Source organism: Mastigoproctus giganteus, chromosome 12, assembly GCF_048544385.1.
Source record: "Mastigoproctus giganteus isolate SK-2022 chromosome 12, ASM4854438v1, whole genome shotgun sequence".
Lineage (NCBI taxonomy): Eukaryota > Metazoa > Arthropoda > Arachnida > Uropygi > Thelyphonidae > Mastigoproctus > Mastigoproctus giganteus.
In genome coordinates this window covers 71,456,619-71,478,348 of record NC_143586.1, presented here as the reverse complement: position 1 = coordinate 71,478,348, position 21,730 = coordinate 71,456,619, and the positions used below count along the sequence as shown (strand labels likewise).

The 21,730-nt window shown below is 36.7% G+C and overlaps 1 protein-coding gene across 1 annotated transcript in view; it reads left to right on the top strand.

Annotated features, from left to right (window-relative positions):
* The window catches only part of phtf (putative homeodomain transcription factor), a 210,028-nt gene extending 193,576 nt beyond the window's left edge, over positions 1-16,452 (top strand). Inside the window, exons 17-18 of the mRNA XM_090385805.1 lie at positions 14,011-14,106; positions 16,272-16,452. Of these exons, the coding sequence (XP_090241931.1) occupies positions 14,011-14,106; positions 16,272-16,421 (246 nt within the window). The 3' untranslated portion in view covers positions 16,422-16,452. The remainder of the gene's footprint in view (positions 1-14,010; positions 14,107-16,271) is intronic.
* Positions 16,453-21,730: the final 5,278 nt, after the last annotated feature.

Below are 21,730 nucleotides of genomic sequence, written 5' to 3'. Positions count from 1 at the left end.
CCAAGTCAGTTAAGAGGCTCCGTTCTGGGAACCTCTTGATTGAAACAAAAAATGACAGGCAGTCTGAACATCTACTCCGAGTAACATCAATCGGAGGAATCCCTATAACAGTGACACCACACAGAACACTCAATTCATCAAGTGGTGTCATTTCGGAGTGGGACCTTCTCGACGTAACCGAGGAGGAAATCTGCTCCGAATTAAAACCACAGGGAGTTACTGCCGTCAAGAGAATTATTGCGCGAAGGGATGGAAAAATTGTTAAAACCAGGAGCGTTATCCTGACTTTTAACTCTCCTAAACCTCCTGACGAGATTAAAGCTGGATACATCAATTGTTCAGTGCGTCCATACGTTCCGAACCCGTTACGGTGTTTTCAATGCCAGAAGTATGGACATTCTCAAATGGCCTGCCGTGGAGTCCTTGCATGTGCTCGATGCGGTGAAAAGGACCACGAAACAACAGCATGTTCAGCCGCAAAACCCACCTGTATTAACTGTGAAGGTGAACACCCGGCCTACTCACGAGCATGCCAGAGGTGGAAAGAAGAAAAAGAAATTCAACGGCTGAAGGCAGAGCTAAATATGTCATACCAGGAGGCAAGGAAATCGGTCAAACCGCTGAATATCAACAAACCTACCTACGCCCAGAAGGTAGCAGGGAGATGTTCCGTCGGAACTCAGACGGACATGACCATTCCTCCAAAGGAGTCTTTCACTCCCATCGCGCGGTATCTCTTAAGTTCTCAAAAACCTGCACAAAAGGACCAATCAGCTGCCACTCCTATATCGGTACCTCCTAATGCTCCACAAGTAACTAAGGTAATTATGAAAGAAAAGAATAAGAAAGGGGAAGTCCCCCCTAGTACCCAAGAAAAGATGGATGTCGAGCAGAAGGAGGTACCCGAAGATTCAGTCTTGGAACTCTTTGCGGAGGAAGAAATGGACACGGGACAGCGTCCATTCTTCCCCAAAAAAGATAAATCCAAGACTGATAAAAAATAAAAGTAAGCCCTCAGCACCTCGGAAGCCGCCTGATGGACCCAGCAAGCCAAAATAATGGCTAAATTCCTACAATGGAATTGTCGTGGATTCCGGCGAAATATTGATGACATCAAGGCTCTCCTGCAAAAGCACGAGCCAGTTTGCTTTTGCTTGCAGGAGACATATCTAAAGGCAAATGATGATCCCACCATGCACAACATCACAATTTTTCGAAAGGATAGAATTGCAGATGGCTCTGTACATGGGGGAGTGGCTATCCTTGTGGGTAACCAGACCCCAGTGCAGCCCTTGCTAATTACAACCAGCATAGAGGCTGTTGCAATTCGCCTTTCTGTGGGATTTTTATTAACTGTGTGTTCCATTTATTTGCCACCTGGGACTGACATCTCCCAGGCAGACCTTGATGATCTTCTAACGCAGCTGCTTCCCCCTTTCTTACTTCTCGGGGATTTTAACGGACATAACACCCTGTGGGGTAGTGCTAACATCAATGGAAGGGGACGAGTCATAGAGCGTATGCTCAATGACAATGACCTTTCCCTTCTAAATACTGGAACAAACACCTTCTTCCACATGCCTACCTGTACTTTTTCTGCCATTGATCTCTCTATCTGCTCCCCTTCTCTACTCACTTCACTCACTTGGGAAGTGGAGGAGAATCCATACGGAAGCGATCACTTCCCCATGATAACCTTGTTACACAGTGGGAGACCATGTCTTCCTTTTAGGTTACCACGGTGGAAGATTGATCAGGCTGACTGGACTGCCTTCCAACATCAGGCAAATTTTGATCTTAGCATAGTCAGTCAAGAGTCTATCAATGATGCAGTTAAGTACATCACAGAAAATATTGTCCAAGCAGCTGTGAATGATGTTCCAAAAACATCTGCCCGGTTTCCACCATTTCCTAAACCTTGGTGGAATTCACAATGCACAGCAGCAAAAAAGGCTCAAAACAAAGCATGGGGGATATTCCGCTGATATCCCACCACGACCAACCTTATAACCTTTAAATGTGCACGAGCCAAAGCACGATATAGCCGCCGTCAGAGTCAAAAGGAATCGTGGATCCGTTTTACATCATCTATTAACCAGTCTACCAACTCTAAGGTAGTCTGGGATAAAATCCGGAAAATGAAGGGAAAATATACATCCCATCCTTCTTCAATCCTAGATTATAATGGATGCGCTATTGCAGATCCAACTGCAATAGCTAATTCTCTTGGGGAAACATTCTCTAACATCTCTGCAACATCTTCGTATTCCCCAGAGTTCCTGGTCCTGAAACATAAACTAGAAAAACAGGCACTTAATTTTAAGACCAAGGGCCTCTATCCCTACAACGGGGCATTCACTATAGAGGAACTGAAAAGAGCCCTCACTGTTTCCAAAGCAAGTGCTGTTGGACCAGATGGCATCCATTATGAAATGATTAAACATCTTTCACCAAAATCTATGGATTGTCTGCTCCTTCTGTATAACAGAATCTTTACTGAAGGGCAGTTTCCGGACTCCTGGCGAAAGGCAATCATTCTTGCCTTTCCTAAGCCAGGAAAGGATCCAAAAGTCACCACCAATTATCGTCCTATTGCTCTGACTAGCTGTCTGTGCAAAATCCTGGAGAGAATGGTCAATTCTTGTTTAATATGGTATTTAGAATCAAATGACCTTCTCTCCAGCATCCAGTGCAGCTTCCGAAGGAACCGGTCCACTTTGGACCATCTTATTAGATTGGAAGCATCCATCCGGGATGCTTTCCTAAAACGCGAACACTTGGTGTCGGTGTTCTTTGACATGGAGAAAGCGTATGACACAACTTGGAGATTTGGCATTTTAAAAGATTTACATAGCCTAGGCCTAAGAGGGCATCTGCCCTTTTTTATTCAAAACTTTTTAGCCAATCGATCGTTCCAAGTTCGTGTGGGATCCTCACTCTCTCGCTCCTTTAGCCAAGAGGAGGGAGTACCACAAGGATCAGTATTAAGTGTCACGCTTTTTGCCATCAAAATAAATTCCATCACAGAACAACTTCCTCCAACTGTAAACAGTGCCCTCTATGTTGATGACTTTAGCATTTTTTGCCAGTCGTGCAACATGAGGGTTATTGAAAGACAACTGCAGAAAGCCATTGATAGTCTGAATTCCTGGGCACTTGCTAATGGCTTCAGGTTCTCGCCGGAGAAGACCGTTTGCGTACACTTTTGTCGCAAGCGTAATCTTCATCCTGAACCTGAATTAAGGCTCGGACAAAATGCTATTCCAGTAGCAGCGAACACAAAATTCTTGGGACTCATATTCGATCAAAAATTAACTTTTGTGGATCATATTCGTCAACTCCGCACAAAGTGCACACGTGGGCTTAATATTCTCCGCTCGCTCTCCTCTACATCTTGGGGAGCAGACCGATGTACCCTTCTTCAGCTTTACCGTGCACTTGTGCGATCCAAACTAGATTATGGGTCCCAGGTATATTCCTCAGCCAGAGACAGTGTCCTGCGGTGGCTGGACCCCGTCCATCATCAGGCCCTACGTATTGCTACTGGAGCATATCGCACATCTCCTGTCCAGAGCTTATACGTCGAAGCAAACGAACCACCGTTATCACTTCGACGTAAGCAGTTGTCTTTAAAGTACGCTTTAAAACTGAAATCCCTGCCAGACCATCCTACGTGGCCATTCGTTTTTGAGCCACGATGGGAAAATTTATACAATACCCATAAGACTGCCAATCGTCCTTTTGGTATTCGTCTCCAAGAGCTACTCAAAGAACTTAATATCAAGGTAGACAAGGTTGCCCAAACACCAAAGCAACCCTTTCCACCCTGGCATGCTCGTGTCCCGGCATGTGACCTGTCCCTTAGGAATTGGGGAAAGTTGGACACTCCACCGTCGGTCTACCTGCAGCTTTTTTCAGCACACCGAGCTGAACATTCTGACTTCGCGCCAGTTTACACAGATGGCTCGAAGTCCGAATCATATGTGGGATCTGCTGCTATCTTTACAGACAGCACTACATCGGAGCAGATTCCCTCTGAATGCAGTATATTTACTGCAGAGCTGCATGCTATAGAGTTAGCCTTGGATCACATCAGTGAATGCCAATACCAACGGTTCATTTTATATTCCGATTCTCTCAGCGTGTTACAGGCTTTGATATCTGTGAGGTATAATCCTCATCCAGTTCTGTCTAGTATTCAGCAGAAGATTCACTTCCTCCGTGAACGTGAATACGATATCCGCTTCTGCTGGATTCCCAGCCACATTGGGATTAGGGGAAATGATTTGGCTGACGCCGCAGCCAAATCAGCAATTCCCAATAATAATCGCTGCCTGTCAGTCCCCTATACAGACTACAGGCAAATAATACACCAAAACATACACTCCCAATGGCAGGACTCGTGGAATGGACAGACTGGCAATAAACTATATTGTATAAAGCCTGTAATTGAACCGTGGCAGTCTAGTCTGCGCAGGAATCGTAAGGAGAAGTTGTTCTTGCCCGGACCCGCATAGGACATAGTCATTTGACTCATTCTTTTTTGCTGAGGGCTGATGACCCTCCTATGTGTGTGTCCTGTGGCACAATTTTAACGATTAGACACCTTTTAATTGACTGTCCAGATTTTAGCAGCACTCGTTCTACCGCCTTTAACCATCTGACTGAGCCGTATACACTCAGTCAGATTTTTTCCGACAATGACAACGTGTCTGCTGTTTTTAGCTATTTTAAATCAATAAAAGTTTTTAATTGTATTTAAAATTTATGTTATTGTTACCTCTTTATTGATTTATTTTTAATATATATGTTATCATATATCTGGACATGGTGGCCTTACTAATTAGGCCACCGAGAAAAAAGAAAAAAAAAAAAAATTTATTTAAATATTACCTAGTCTTGGCGCATTATAGCCATAGTTGCTAATGCGCCAAAAAACCCAAACAAACAACAACAACAACAACCTTGCAGGTGCCTAGTTTCCAGACACTGCAATTTGCAGAACTCAAGCTGTTCTTGGTAAGAGGAACTCTTTGTTCCTCTCACCAATCTCGTTGCCTTCTCTGTACTAGTTCTGGCAACTCTACATCCTTCCTAAAATTTTACCTCCAGACCTGTACATAGAACTCGGGGTGTGGCCTGGCCTGGCCATTGCCCTATACAAAGGGATAATAACCTCAACCCTTCTAGAAAAATTCCTGTATATCATTGACAAGACCCCCATGAGCTGCTCTGACAGCCTGTCTGCACTGCTCAGAAAACTTCATATCTGACTGCACAATTGCCCCCAGGTCTTTTTCATTCTCTACCACCCCGAGTGTAATACCACACTGTTGGTATATTTCTCTGGGGTTACTGCTACCCATGCGCAGCACATTGCATATGTCAATGTTAAACTTTAGTTGCCACTTCTGTAGATTGTAGTTTTCAGAAAACAGACATTGAAGGGATAAATGAGGAAAAAGAAAAGTTGGCTCTGTGAGTTCAAAGTTGGGCAGTAAATGGATGCTAACTGGTTGTGGTGTATATGTTGGACTGTTTTGGAAGAGATTGGAGGAATTAAAGATGCCAATTCAGAAGAACAATGCCCATTGATGTATCCATAGAAAAGGCATGCAGCAGAAACAGTTCCAATTTGTTGCCCAGTAAAATACACTCATTTAAAATGTGAAAAAACAAATGAAACACCTTCTATTTAATACATGCTAATTCAGACTGACTACAGATAAATGGGGCGCCTCCATCTCCAGGTGGGCAGGAGCAGCAGTGTGTAGCACACACTTCTTGATTAGACCGAGGTTCGAGCCCATGACCACCAAATACAGAGGATGCGGAAAGGTCAGGGAATGACCACCACATACTCGAGAGCAATATGGCTTTAGTTGCTAATGCTCCTAAAAACCAAGTAATAACAACTACAGATAAATGGGTAAGTTATGTTATTTTATGTAGAATAAAACAAACAAGTTGTGAATGACGTGACAAATTGTAACTTGCTCCGGCCGACGGGGCTAGCCGGGGGGGGGGGTAAAGTGCCTGCCTAGCAACCCAAAGGTCGCGCGGGTTTGAATCCCGTCTCGGGCTTGGATTCAAAGTACTGCAAAAACCTTGGGAGGTGCATTATGGCCACAGAAGCCGATGCGCCAACAACTACCAAAAAAAAAAAAAATAACTTGCTCCAATGCTGCAATTTCAAGATACAAAATCAGCAGATTTTTGTTTACACTTCTTACATACACTTATTTTTGGAAAATACTTGATATGGTTTGTTTTCTTTTTTTGGTGATGTCCTCCAACATTTTTAAAAATGTAAAGGGTGTCCAGCCAGTTAAAAAGGTTGAACAGCACTGATTTACTGTATTATTTATATACACATAGTATACCTAGTTGAATTTAGGCTTTGGTGCCAAAAGTTACCATTAGTAACAGTTGTTTATTTAAACAGATATAACTTATGAAATAATTGCTTGATTTAAAAACTAGAATGAATAAAGCTATAAGGTGAAATAAAATTTAGAACACATTTAAATGAAAAATTTGCAAGATATTACCAAAAACTTTCTAACTTATCTGGAGCTGAGAGTCACTGTCCCTGACACAATCCCATTATCCAAAGTTACTAGTGAAGTCAAAGCCATGTATAAGAACACAAGCTGAACTGAACAGTTTAATATGAGATTTGGATCTACCAAAGACTTTAGTGAAACACTTAAGCTCCAAATTTAATGAAAAGTCTCTTGGTGCTTGGCACTTAATTTGCCTGGCACTAAGTCAGAAAAGTAATTAATTTCTTTCTATTCTGAGGAGGGATGCCTTGTGTTCTATACTGATGTTAATGGATTATTCAGTGCATTAGGTGTTACACATGATACATTGGAATAGAGATTCTTCATTGACAGCTCAATGACAAGCTGAAACAGAGTTCTATTAAACAATGGAACCATATTAGAATGGGGCTAATTAAATAGTTTCTTCAGGCCATAGATAAAGAGGAAGACTCTTTTTAGTACACTCTTTCAAAACTTCTTGAGATAAGTGATCTAAACTTCATACTGCTCTTTTTGGTGGACTAGAAATCAGAAAGTTGTTGCAAGATAATAATTTCACAATGATGTGTTTCAAAAAGAAATGAAGGTTTGGTTATCATTCAAGAGTGTTGTGAAAAACTTTTTAGGTGATTATAAATCATAAGACTATGAGAAGATTGTCAGTAACATGCTTGTTAGTTTCAAGAAAGTAGGTTGCAACATATTCTTAAAGTTTATTTTTTGCACAGTCACTCTTAATACTTGGTTCATTTGAATTTACTCATTGAACTCTTGTTTCAGTGAGTAAATTGGGTACTACAGTTGGCATAGACTTAGTGAAGCCAGGTGAAAAGTTTCACCAAAATATCAAGGCTGTGGAGAAAAAGAAAAACACATGAAACTTATGATTTTGAAATCATTTTTTCTATTACAAAGCAGATCACGGTCTTAAGTGAGTAGAAAGATATTGGGGTAAATAGAATAAGGAATTTGTTATATTTACCCTGGTTGCCTTATACTGGAATAAACAATTGATCACAGACGGCTGTTAGTGTTTGAAAGCATTTATGGGATGAGTACAAAAGAGTTTCAAAAAATATATATAATATATATTTATATAAAATGTATTGAACCATCAATGCTTTCCAAATTTTACTGGTGTCACACACTATGTGCCAGAAAAAACAGTTCAATACCTCACCCAGAATTCTGTAATTCTTTGACACCCTATCCTTTCTATTCCTTATCTGTAAATTGAAGGTAAATGCATAGGTACACAACTTTCTTTGTTTTGGGCCAAAAGCATTTGGACAAAAGTGAGTGAGAGGGAAATTGTTCAGTACTAAACACAATCTTAACCATGACCATCTGACATCAATTATATCATTTGTTAGCTTTTACAGTAAAACATGTCCTGAGTTCATCAGATGCCAAGTATAGTGAGCTCTAGACATTTTATATATTGAGCTCACCAAATGCTGAGTATGAAGCATATGAAGAAATAAATTTTGTAAATTTTTAGTATATTACTCAATAATTGTATTTTAATCAAGCAGTTATATCAATATATGAGGTGAAAAGAAATCAGTGAAAGTAATGCTGATATGATGTCAAAATTTGGTCACACCCCAAGGTGTTGCATCACTCACTTTGGAATGCTTTGTACTAAATAAAGTATTGATTTAGTGAGATGACTGAGTAGCTGTGTATTTAACCATGTATTTAACCGTGCTGCTTTTTTTTTTTTTTTTTTTTTCATTTCATGCAAAAATTAACATTATAAATTAAAGTTAATTAAATTTGAAACTAGTGCCTAAAAATTATACAAGTTCACTTAAAATATATACCAGTGTTATTTAACTTTAATTTGAATATAATTCATCATCTCGTAGCACTACTTGAATCATCAGTAAAGAATTTGTTCTTCCTACTTGAAGAACAAATTTTCTTCAAATCTCGGGAGGGGGGTGATCTTAAATTAGCATTAGCATTAGCATTAGTAGAGGCATTTGATGCAAGAAAGCAAGCTTATGCAGCATCAGCCAAAAAAAAAAAAAAAAAAACCACTTCCACTTCACCCCTCCGTTCGTTCAAAATACCTGTCCAGCTGAGCCTTAAACTTATTTAGGCTATCAACCTCCACCACAAGGGATGGAAGTCTGTTCCACCAACCAACCACCCGCTGGCTAAAGGCAAATTTCCGCACGTCTATCCTACATCTGTCTTTCCTCAATTTGAATTTATGCCCTCTCAGGTGATTATTCTGAGCTAGAGGAAGAATCCCATCAGCATTGAGCATGCTTAAACCATTCAAGGTTTTATACACCTCTATCAGATCACCTCGCTGGTGCCTAGTCTCCAGACACTGTAATTTGCAAAACTTAAGCCGTTCTTCGTAAGAGCACCCCTTTGTTCCATTCACTAATCTTGTTGCCCTTCTCTGTACTCGTTCCAGCAGCTCTACATCCTTCTTGAAATGAGGCCTCCAGACCTGTATACAGTACTCTAGGTGTGGCCTGACCATCGCCTTATACAATGGAATAATCACCTCCTTATCCCTGCTGGAAAAATTCCTGTATATCATTGACAATACTCCATGAGCTACTCTTGCAGCCCGTCTGCACTGCTCAGAGAACTTCATATCTGCCTGCACAACCACCCCCAAGTCCCTTTCATTCTCTACCACTGTCAGTGTTGTACCACAGAGTTGATACGTTGCTCTGGGGTTGCTGTTTCCCATGTGTAGTACTTTACATTTGTCAATGTTAAACTTCATTTGCCACCTCTCAGCCCATCTGCTCAACCTTTCCAGATCCTGTTGCAGCAGCATAGTGTCAGTAGTGTCCTTGACAACCCTGCCAACCTTTGTATCGTCTGCAAACTTGGACATTAATCCCGATATACCATCATCAATATCATTTATAAATACAGAAAACAATAATGGACCCAACACTGAGCCCTGAGGGACTCCACTAATAACATCAGTCCACGATGAGCAGTGTCCATTGATTACCACTCTCTGTCTTCTCCCCCTCAACCACCCCTTTATCCATAGCAGTAATTTGCCTCCAATGTCACACTGCTCCAATTTGTGTAGCAGTCTTCCATGTGCAACAGTATCAAAAGCCTTTCTAAGATCCAAGTATATAATATCAAAGTTATTCCCTGCATCCAGTTCTTTTGTGACTGCATCATAGTATCCAATCAAGTTGGTCAGGCAAGACTTCCACTTAACAAAACCATGCTGTGTCTGAGCTATAACTGAAGTCTTGTCTAAATGATCCTGCAGTGCTTCTTTAACCAGTGCCTCCATTAATTTTCCTGGAACAGAAGTTAAGCTCACAGGTCTATAATTACTTGTGTCAGCCTTTGATCCTCCTTTGTGAATTGGGGTCACATTTGCACATTTCCAGTCTATGGGTACCTCCCCTGAGTCCAAGGAAGCTCTCATAATTATGGCTAAGGGTTTGCTTACTTCCTTTGCTGCCTCCTTTAATATAACTGGATAGATCCCATCCACCCCGGGTGCCTTTCTTGTGTTTATCTTCAACAGTTTCTCCTCCACTTTACTCCCAGTTATTTCAAGATTCTGTAACTTACTGCTAGAGTTGAATACACCTCTGGCATTCCCCTCGCTGAATAACTCCTCATGTGTGAATGTCGATGCAAAATATTCATTTAGTTTGTTAGCTACCTGAGCAGGATCATCAACACTTGACCCATCAATATCAAGAGGACCAATCTGATTCATCCCTCTCCTTCTAGAGTTTACATAAGTAAAGAACTCTTTGCTGTTTTTCTTTGCATCCCTTGCCAAGGATTTCTCGTAATCTGCCTTCGCCTGCCTAACTTCCTTTGTAACTTGGTTGCATATCAACTTGTATCTATCATAGGCTTCTGTGTCATGTGTTAATTTGTAAGTATCCCATGCATTTTTCTTCTCTGCCATATGCCTCATTAGTTCATCTGACATCCATTTTGGCCTAAACCTTGAACAATATTTCTTAGTTGGTATGTAAAGCCTAGTAGCTTCCAAGATAAGTTCTTTGAATGCTTCCCATTTTGAATTTGCTGTTGGTAACATCATCAGTTGGTCCCACTGTATAGAATTTAAATACTGTCTCAGTCCATCGTAGTCGCCTTTACGGAAGCAATAACCCTTCCCTTTACCCCTAATGGTAGTTACCTCTTTGAGTAAATCCCACTTCAGCACACTGTGATCACTGCCCCCTAGTGGTTCATTTATCTGCAGATTCTTAATGCATGAAGAATCACTGCTGATAATCAAATCAAGAGTATTGCTCCCTCTAGTTGCCTCCCGAACATGCTGATGTAGAAAACAATCATCCAATAAATCCACAAAAGCCCTGCTAGTGTGTGAGTATCCAGCCCCCAAATTCCAGTCAATATCTGGGAAATTAAAATCTCCCATTATAAGACACTCTGATTTACTGGCCCATTCTATTTCCCTGTACAGTTCCTTATTATACTCATCAGAGTCATTAGGCCTATAGCACACTCCTACTCTCAATTTTGATCTCCCAATGTTTATGTCACACCAAACTGACTCCACACTGCACTGTCCAGCGATGTCGACTGGCTTCACTTCCTTGGTTTTTATGTGTTTCTTAACTAATAGCATAACACCTCCCCCCCTTCCTATCCTGTCTATCCTTTCTGTAGACGTTGTACTCACCAAATTGCAGTTCCGCATCCCTTATATCTGTGTGACACCACGTCTCTGATATCCCAACAATATCTGCCTTCGATGTTTTGAGCAATACCTCAAATTCATCAAATTTATTTACTAAACTCCTAGCATTGGTGTACACGCAAGTATACCTGCACCTGTTTCTATTCTTAGCTACCCTAACACAACCCATGTGTTTACTTGTACCACAATGGCTCCCAGCAGTCTCTGAAATACCATGCATCTTGTTTTTCAGGCTTCTGCTCATTCTAATAGAAGCAGTGCAAGAATCTCTTTCACCTCTGCCAGTGGCTACTGTCAATCTATTGGTCTTTGTCTCCCCCCAAGCTAGCAGTTTTCCGACCCACCTAACACTGCCTCGATAGCATCAGCAAATATTCTTGCACCCTTTCTATTTAAGTGTATCCCATCCCTGTAGAAGCAATCTCTCCTGTTAACAAGTACAGTCCAGGCTGAAAAAAATTCTACCCCTTGAGCCTTGCACAATCTTTCCAGGGCCGAATTGATCGACAAGGCTCTCATCATATACTCCCTCCTATCGTGTCTGGGCAGAATTGCAGACACTTTCAAATTCAACCCTAATTCTCGGCTTTTGTTCAACAGTGACCTGTACTTGTTAAGTAATTCTGCCGGTCTCCTACTCTTAATATTATTAGTGCCAACGTGTACAACTATATCACCTTTTGTGCCCTTAAAAGATGATATTCGCTCTACAACGTCATCAACCTTTGCCCCTGGCAGACATACCCTGGTCCTGTTCCACCTATCTTTTTTACAAAGCATGTTCCCCGTTTCCCTGACAATAGAGTCACCAACAACAACTAGTTCCTTCGGGACCAGCGCATTCTGCCTTGGGGGTTGTCTCTGTGTCACGCGATGCCCAAGTGCAAGCTCTGGCGTTGATGTGGGCAGCTGAGAGCTTGATGGGCCCCTCAATTTAGTTTCTTCGAGGGCATCCACCCTGTCCTTCAAGCTCTCATATAGGCCCACAAGAACGCCGAGTTGTTGCCTGATATCGATACACTCCTTGCATCGCGCACACACAAAGACATCCCCCTTGGCAGTATCATGTCCCGTACCCGATTGCTCTGCAAACATCAAGCAAACAGTGCATTTTATAAGGCTGTGAGTCAGAGGACAACTGCCCCCCTCAGTTCTGCTCTGAGCCACAGCACTTCCATTAGCTTGAGCCTTTTGCTTTGCTGCTCTGGTCTGAGTCATGATTCTATTAATTTATTAATTAATTATGTTATGTTATTAATTATATTACGTTTGTAATCTAAGTCGTTATATGTATTTATTTAAACGTACAATTTAACTGCTAACGAAGTTCAACTAACGCTATCTAGTACGGTATATAACCTACGGTATATCTAGTACGGTATCACAATGGCGGGAAAGTTAATAACGGTAGCGGTAGTTACGAACACGTGGAAACCCTTACCGATACTTTTACAAGGCCGAGTAAAGAATAAATACACCAAATTAATCAAAAAATCACAAAATAATGTTATACTACTAAATTTAAATCAAAAGTTTTAGAAAAATAATAATTTCAAATCAATAAATAAGAAAAATCCACTTAGCGGCTTGCAACACGACCGTCACTAATAGCCTCGTCTAAATATACCTATGGTCATTGTAAAAGTGTCTACTTTACATTGTTTTACTCTGTTAATACAAGTTTTTAAAGATAGCTGCATTACAATGTTCCAGCTATTATAACTGAATTTCTTTCCCTCACCTTTACTAGGTAGCTCATAATAGTTGTGCAAACTTTGATTACTCAAATTAACAAATCAACATATAGCATAATTGAATTGTGCTATATGTTGTTTTGTTACAGAGCCTATATTAAATGCACAAAATTTAATATAGAACCATTATCTGATTCCTGTTCCCCAAAGAGAAAAATCTGAAATAATTTTTAAGAAGATGAGCATGATATATAGGAGGAGTTTCCCATTCCGTAGCACTGCTAGAGGCAGTTAAATTGGGGATACTCATTGTGAAGAAATTCTAGAGCATTTAATAACCGTTGTCACACCGGAGTATGTGAAGAAAGTGGAGCAACAAATCATGGAATGCCATGCAGCTTGTCAGTTAGCTCATGTGCCCTGTCATGCAAAATCACTTGCAAATGAAACAAGGATTTTTGTCTGCTGCATGTCTTGACTATTGTTACCTTTTCAGTAGCTGCAGAGACAGAATTGTGCAGAACAACTTTTGATCATATTCATCAGTGACCACAGTGACTTCCTGATTAGGAACTGTGGATAAGGCCTGGATTCCCATTTATTATTTTTAATTATTGGGTATCTGTGGTTTAATCAGTAAAAGCTTGTGCTTGCCAAATGGAAAGGTGTAGGGTTCAAATTCTGTTGATGAGAAGTGTTTTCTTCCAGTGCTAAGTTAATCACTTTCACTTAGATATAATAGCACTTTTCCACTGGTAAACTGATTTTTGATTTTGTCAAACCAACCTTTAGACCATGTAGTTTACTGATACAAGATGCAACATGGCCTTAATTTCCTTTCCACTAATATAATAATATGATGCTTCAGTTGCATTACTGGTGTTATCTACATAAGCTATTTCAAAAAATATATAAAATTCAGGCCAAAAGAAATAAATTTCATTAGGTTGTTTGAATAACTGAAGGTCAAACAGGCATATTTTGAGATATGATTTGTTGGATACTTAGGGAAAATTAAATAAAAACTCATTTTTGTGTTTTATTTCTTAATTATATCATGTTTTTTTCCATCTAGATCAATCTTTATCTACACATGGAATTGAAACCTCACAAGAAGGATGAACTGCTGTTAGCCAATAGTGTCCTCAAGTTGGCTGCTGACTTACTAAAGGTTATTTCTTCACTATTATGTCTTTCATAATCTTATTTTGATTAAAGGAATTAATAACAGAATAGAGAACTGTGTGCATTTTTGTGTTCAGTTATGTCCTTGATAGACATTGGTCCTCTGCAGTAGAGACCAACTTTCTGCTTTCAAGGCTTGGGTTTATGCTTGCTTTAGAGGCAACGCCATTATATTTGAGCTGACCTAAGTTGCTAATATCATTTTAATATAAATAGTATCACAAAAAAGATGAATCTGGTTTTTATTCAAAAATTTAACAATTTAGGTTGCTTCATGTGTAATGACATCTCCTTCACTTAAACTAGACCACCATTCCAAAGACAGAAACCAAACAGAAATATGTATAATTTCAAATAAATTTACCTGGGTTTCTGACATTTAGAACAAAGAATTATATTGTTCGAATTTAATTCCATTCATTGGTGTCCGACTATAATAATAATAAACTTTTATTTTTACACTCTATTTTTACACACCATGCAAAAATTTTACAACTTCATTATTGTAGTAGCTGACAATGGAAATTAGTCAACAGTAGACCATGCTATTTTTTTTGGCAGCAAAGTGGTTTTAAATGCAAAATGTGCTTAAAATATTGCAAACCCATTGTGTATTTCAAAATTTTTAATTAAATTTATCCTTTCAAACTTATTTCTAGTCTTTTTTCATGGAGTTGACAATGAATGAAACCATATTCAGATTACTCATACTGTCATATATTAGAAAATTAATTTTTCATGATTCAAATATTTGGCTAGTTGTGCTTTCCTTTTATTATTGTGACAAAAGTTTTAAAAATAAAGTGATATAACTTTTGGATCAGTTGGAGTATTGTTTTAGCAATATAAATTAGTTAACAGCATTATTTATGCTATCATCTCTAGAACTATGGTATACAGTTTCAGAAATTGTATCAGATAATAGGTTATTTTTTTCTATCGTTATCATATTTGTAACCATCCAGCAAATGGAAGATGATGAAGATGACACTAAGACCATGCCACTGCAATCACCTTATGCATTAGTAAACTACTTTGTGTTCCTGTATAATTTACTACCTGATATACCCTTAAAGTTAGTTTCCCTAGCATTAGCTTCCTGCTCATTTGAAAAGTTGCTGCTCCCAGAACATCTTGTCAGTATTGGCTGTTACTGTAACAAACTCTTAGTGATGCTTGCACAAATCTTGAAATGTGTGCAAGCATTACTTTGATCCTTATCATCAGATGACCCCTGTCTCCCCAACTAAATAAATGTGTCTGTTTGTGTTTTTAGCAAATCTTACACAGCCCATGTAATTGTTTTTCCCATGTGAATTTCTTTCAGGCATTGTAATGCCCCTTCCCCAGCATTTCAGGCTACTGTATGTCAAAATAGAAGAATCATTTTCACTTCTAATTATGGCTGTCATTAAACTATTAGTATGTAACCCCTCCCAACTAAAAGTTTTGTGACCCATGTAGCACTGTCTTAATGGCATCGGCAAATATCATTGCACTTCTTCTTCAACAACTATTATTATTGTTATTATTGGGCAACTTTATATTATCACTGGATTTTTCAGTGGTTTTTAACAGGTGCCTGCTCAACCCTTGATAAGATAGAAATATTACCAAAAGCATCTGTAAGAATGGTAGTACTAAATTAGATAAAGGACACTAATACTTCTTGAAAGGTGCAGGAAGTTATTTTTTTGGCAGCATGAGACAATTTGTGGTGATGGCATTTCATTAAGAGATTTTGTCATTTTTAAACTTTTTTTTTTTTTTTTTTTTGTGTAAACCTTCCCTGCTTCAACAATTAATTCTTTAGCAATTGTTTTCATTATTATAATATAATTCTGGAAATGTTATAGATTATGGTTTCAAAATGTGGGATAAAATAGAATTTTGGTAGGTATCAGGATTAACATGGACTTTATATTTTAAAAACAGTTCTGTGCAGCCTAAATTAATTCTGCTAACAGGATGTTAATGTGTTATATGATAATGTGTTTATTTACTTACATTTCCTTGGATATATATATTTTATTATTTTTTTATTTTCATTTTATGTCTGTGTCCTGAAGTAATATACTTACTGTATTATAATTTATTTCAACCCAGATATATTTCTTATAATTCTATGTGTGTGTATTTTTTTCATCATAGGAATTAGAAAGCCCATTCAAGATATCTGGGCTCTGTGCCAACCCTTATCTCTATAACATCACAAAAGTTGTTGTCCTCTCCGCTTTTTCTGCAGTCCTTACGGAACTTCTAGGATTCAAGCTGAAGCTTCATAAAATCAAGATAAAGTAGTGTTTTGACTTTGTTTGTGATTTTGTCATAACTGCATGGTGGGTGTATTTTACAGAAAAACTTGCACAGCATTTTAGATTTGAAATCAAAATGATAGAAAATGAAGTGGAAGTTAAGAATTTGTTTGGGATTATAATTAGTTTGAAGTAGAATTTTGAACATTAGATATAATAATTTAAAGTTAGCCTTATAATAGAGAAAGTTTTTTAGTCTCTTAAAAGAGAGGACAACATTCTTTTAAGTAAGACATCTGGGACAGAATATATTGTAGCATATAATTCAAACCAAGCAGTTTATAATGCCATAGAAAGCGAGTTGTGCATAACTTACACTTTGATGTAACTCAAATATAAAAGTCATTCTCACATTGTTTAGTCATTGGAATTCATGTACATCTGGGTCTTATAGAAAGACCTGCTTAGAGAGTATGCACTTTTTTAAGGATAAAAGTATTAGGAGTATATCATATAGTGATATAGAAAACAATGTCATAGAATTTTTTTGTTTTACTGTTTGAGAATTTAAATACATATATATATATATAAAAAACTGTTTGGTTAAGTCTTACTCTCCCTTCTGTGATATTATACTGGTTGTTCAGTGTTTTTCCAGTGTTTATTTTTAGATTCCCCCCTTGTGTATTTGCATTAGATATATATTTTATTACTACAAAATCATGAACCAATTATTGCATTACTGACATAGCAATTAGACCGTGCAGTCTCCATCAGGAGGTATTATAGAATTGTCAAGTCATTTCTAGCATATGTTTAGGTAGGTTATTTTTGTGATTAGTTAACACTAGTTGCCTTCAATTCATATTTTATAGTTTTAAATAGATTTGTATCATACAAGTGACATAGCAGGATCAGTGGGGTTTAGCTTAATTTTAGAAGCACTAATTGCATAATGAAACAGCTGTGTATATATTAAATAATAACAGTTAAGTATTTGTCTGGAAAAAAAAAGCTTTTTTGTATATTACTTCAGTAGTTTAAAATTTATCTTCTCGTAGATTCATTTAGAAAATCTATTTGGAGTCCTCTAAAAATGTTACTAATTTGTCCATCTCAGGAAAATATACTTATAGTACAATGTAATTTTGCTATTCACTATCCCTTGTTAAGTGGAGAGTTAATATCTTTATATGGATGCTTGCATTGTTGGCTTAAAAGTATTGTTTCACAAATCAGTTATTTGTATTTTTTATCTTTAATAGATTATACTGAGTCAATCCTGTTTTGTAGCATATTTCACTTATTTAAAAGTTAAACTGTACCTTAATTTCTATAGCACTAGTTAATTTAAGCAATGCATTGGTGCAGCATGTTTTGGCATGTGCATAGATATTAACTGTTTGACAAATATTGCCAGTTTTTATTTTGCATTTGTATACATCATCAAGCATTGCTTAAAATCATGGTGTGTGTGTATATATACACATACAGTGAGTTGTCAAACATTGATAATTATCAAAAAATAAGTAAAATTTAAACTTGCTATTATAAAGCTTCTCAACGTTTTGAATTAATAAAAATATGCAGGTACAGTATTTATATAGATACTTGGTTGAAAAAGTTAGATTTTGAAATCAAGAAATAATTTTCTTTAATTACTAAAATATATTTTCTCTTTGTTATTATTTGTTGTCATAACCAAGAAAAATTATTAGAAATCAAGTATGCACAATTTTAGCCATATGCATACTCATATTTAGTTTGAGAAAAACATGTAGCGTATCTATTCATATTCTTGTCAGTGGTGATCTGACAACTTTGTTGTATTGAATGTTTCAAAGGAAAAAAGACTTGAGGGTTCTAAAACATGAAAGTGATGATACTTTGAAGGTAAAATAAAATGCTTTTTGATTTTGTGGATATGTATTTCTGCACCATTGGTTAGATTTTTTAACTTTGCCTGCAAAGTTAAAAAATTAAAATTAAATTAAGTTAAAAAAATTAAATTAAATTAAGTAAGCCTTCATAATTAATTTTACATTGAAAATTGTTCTGTCATATAACTGTGCCAAGAATAAATCTATCAGCCTCTTAAAGTTATAGTTTCAGTTCAAAATGAGAACCAAAACCAGTAAAAGTAAATTGATTACTATTATTTTATGTAAAAGAATAATATTATTATAAATAGTATGTTGTAGGTAAATTGATTTTTCAAAATATTATTAAAGTAATGTGAAATACTTTATTTAAAAAAAAAATATTCACAAAACTTTTATTATACACATGTTGTTATATTATATTGTCAGAAGGTGATTAAAACATTATAGCTATCTTAGTATCATATTTAGACTTCTTCTGCCATTTATATAAATTTTTTAACTTTCTTTACTGTCAATTAGGTTTTGGGTAGTGTGTTTTGTAGGGTACAGAACTACATTGGTTAAGAAATTGATTTTTAACCAAATTAACCCGTATAGGTATTAAGCAGCTCTTGGTCAATCAGTTTTTGAGTTAATTATAGAATACAAACTAGTCCTTTTTTTTATCAACCTATTTAATGCAGATGTTACATTTTTAAAGCAACAAAAGCAAACAATAAAGTTATCTAAAATTTCAGTGAATGGCCAGACCACTTCAGCTTCTTATGCTTTTGCCTTCATGCCTGGTCATTCATTTTCTGAAACCTAAGCTATTTTTTGCTAGAACATATTTTATAGTTTGTTTCATTGCTTTTAAAACATAAAATATGTGGATGCTAATTAGCATATGATGTTGTTTGTCTTTAACCTTAGTATTTTCTAATTTAATGGCAGTGGATATGATTGGGGGCTTAGCTCTTTATTTTTATTGTCACATTTAATTGATTATTTACATAAACTTGAAATTTAAATTAAAATTAAGCATTTCTCTTCATATAGCCTAAATTTACCTTTTATTGGATCTAAGTAATAATTACAAGACAGGTTTAGTTTAATTCAGCAGTGGTGGAAAATTATGACAATATTTTGAATATGCTAGGATTTGGTGTCGAGTCGAAGAGAAAAGATAGATATTCTAATCGGATTGTGTAAGTAATAGAGAAAAACATTTAGATAATTTTGAATTAAATGTAGCTAGTTAGTAATAAATTAGAATTTGAATGTACTTATTCTTTATTAGTAACTCATCAGGTTCAATTCTGAATTATCTAAACATTTTTCTGTATTACATACATAATTTAATTATGATAGATGGTTCTTCTTTTCTCTTAGACTTTAAAATTATTCCAAAGCAGATTTAAAACATAATTATGAAGGATTATTGATTTGATTGGATCTCTTTTGTAATTACTTAGAGCAAATAAATCAAGAATTTGTCCATTATATGTGGAGAAAAGTTCTCAATTTTAAATTTAATTAAATTTTAGTAAATTTCCACATATGCCTTGTTAAAACTAGATAAAAGTTGTATTTACATCACATTGATTAAATCCATATACATGGGAGGGTCACTTTACTGTATACAGCAACTCCCCTACTTACATTCCTACAACTCCCCTACCACGGAACTCTATGTAAGTCAGAATTTCCCTAATTGCTTAAGCATTTCTCTTCATATAGCCTAAATTTACCTTTTATTGGATCTAAGTAATAATTACAAGACAGGTTTAACTTGCAAATTTGATTGAAGCAAAAAAGAAATGTTCGACAAACATGTAAATAGAATTATTTATTCAATTTTTTTTATCTCATCTGCAGGAAAAATTACAAAAGAGTACAAAATTACAAAAAATTCGAAATTATAAAATTACAAAAAGAGAGAGGAGACAGGCGTAATGTCAGCAAGTTTTACCTTTCGAACGTCATTGCCAGAATTAACTCTCCTGCTGATGCTGTTGAAGTTGAGGACTGTGGAGATTTAGAAGGGTTTTTTCCAACACATCACAAAATTTCTCTGCAGCTGCAGACTCAGCACTGGCGACTTCACCGCATACTTTAATGTTTTGGAAACCAGTGCGAAGCTTGAACCTATTAAACCACCCATTGCTTGCCATGAACTTGGCTTGGTGTTTGCCCTACTTATCCTTAATATCTTCAAAAATATTTCTTGCTTTTGCTTGAATGGCCATTGGACTCAGGAGCACTTGCTTCTGAATCTGATTTTCCATCCATGTTATTAATAGCTTTTCCATCTTTGATATAGTACCTGAACGCTGTTTTGTTTGTTTGTTTGTTTGTTTCAGAATTTATTGGGCGCATCGGCAACTATGGCCATAGTGCGCCATGCATATGGTAAGGCTGTTTTGTGATCACTGTTGATCTTAAATGCATTGATCCTTTAACATGTTCTTTTATTTGCACACTGTCCCTTAAAATAGTATTCACTGTTGAAGCAGCGAGACCTAATTCCATACAATAGATGACAAACTGTCCTGCTTCATACTTCTTAATTAATCATCTTCATTTCATTTCTAAATCAATTTTGTTTCATTTTGTTTCCTAGCACTTCCAGCACTTGCACTTTCCATTGGTCCCTTTCCCTTCACCATTGTAATAAGTAAATAAGAATGAAGAGAAGATTCTGAAAATTTATTTGTTTTTTATATGATTGAAAATTTCAGTGAAGGGGAACTCGTTTCACCATAATACCGTAACATAAAAACCCACAGAATTGCAAATGGAATAAGATTGAATTTACTACCCGTCTGTAATAGATTGCTGTAACAGAAAAGCCCAATAAACCAGAAAGTAGAAATTGTTTTATTGTTTTATGGTAGTGACCTCCAGAAATGTGTTTTAGAAAAATAACACAAAGGCATTCAAAATTGATTTTTATATCGGAACATATGATAACGATGAAAGGGTAGTGCCATTTCCATTATAAAAATGACTTTTAGAGATAAATAGCTTAGTTATATAGCAAAAATTTCAACTTCTTCAATTTCAACAACTAACATTTAGAACGAATTACCAAAAAAAAAAAAAAAAAAATGTGTTATTGGGTTCACATTGCGATATTTGCCCAATACCTCCATTTATTCCTACAGGATGCAAAATACATTTTTCCACAATTTTTTAAAGTTTGCACCAGCCAGCAAAAACTTATGTATAAAGTCAAGTATTATGTAAGCAGGGGAGTGGCTGTACTTGATTAATAAAATTAACCAAATTAGTAAAACAAATACAATACACAACTAAACTTTGTTGTACAGTCATATGCACTAATTATAGCCCTGATCACTACCCAGAGTGCTCACATTGTTGAACACTAGGATGATGCCATCTACCATCAACATTCAAGCACTGGATGTATATATACCCCATCTCTTTTACGTGTATATTCTTTTTTAATATAACAGCTTTAAGTCCCTCC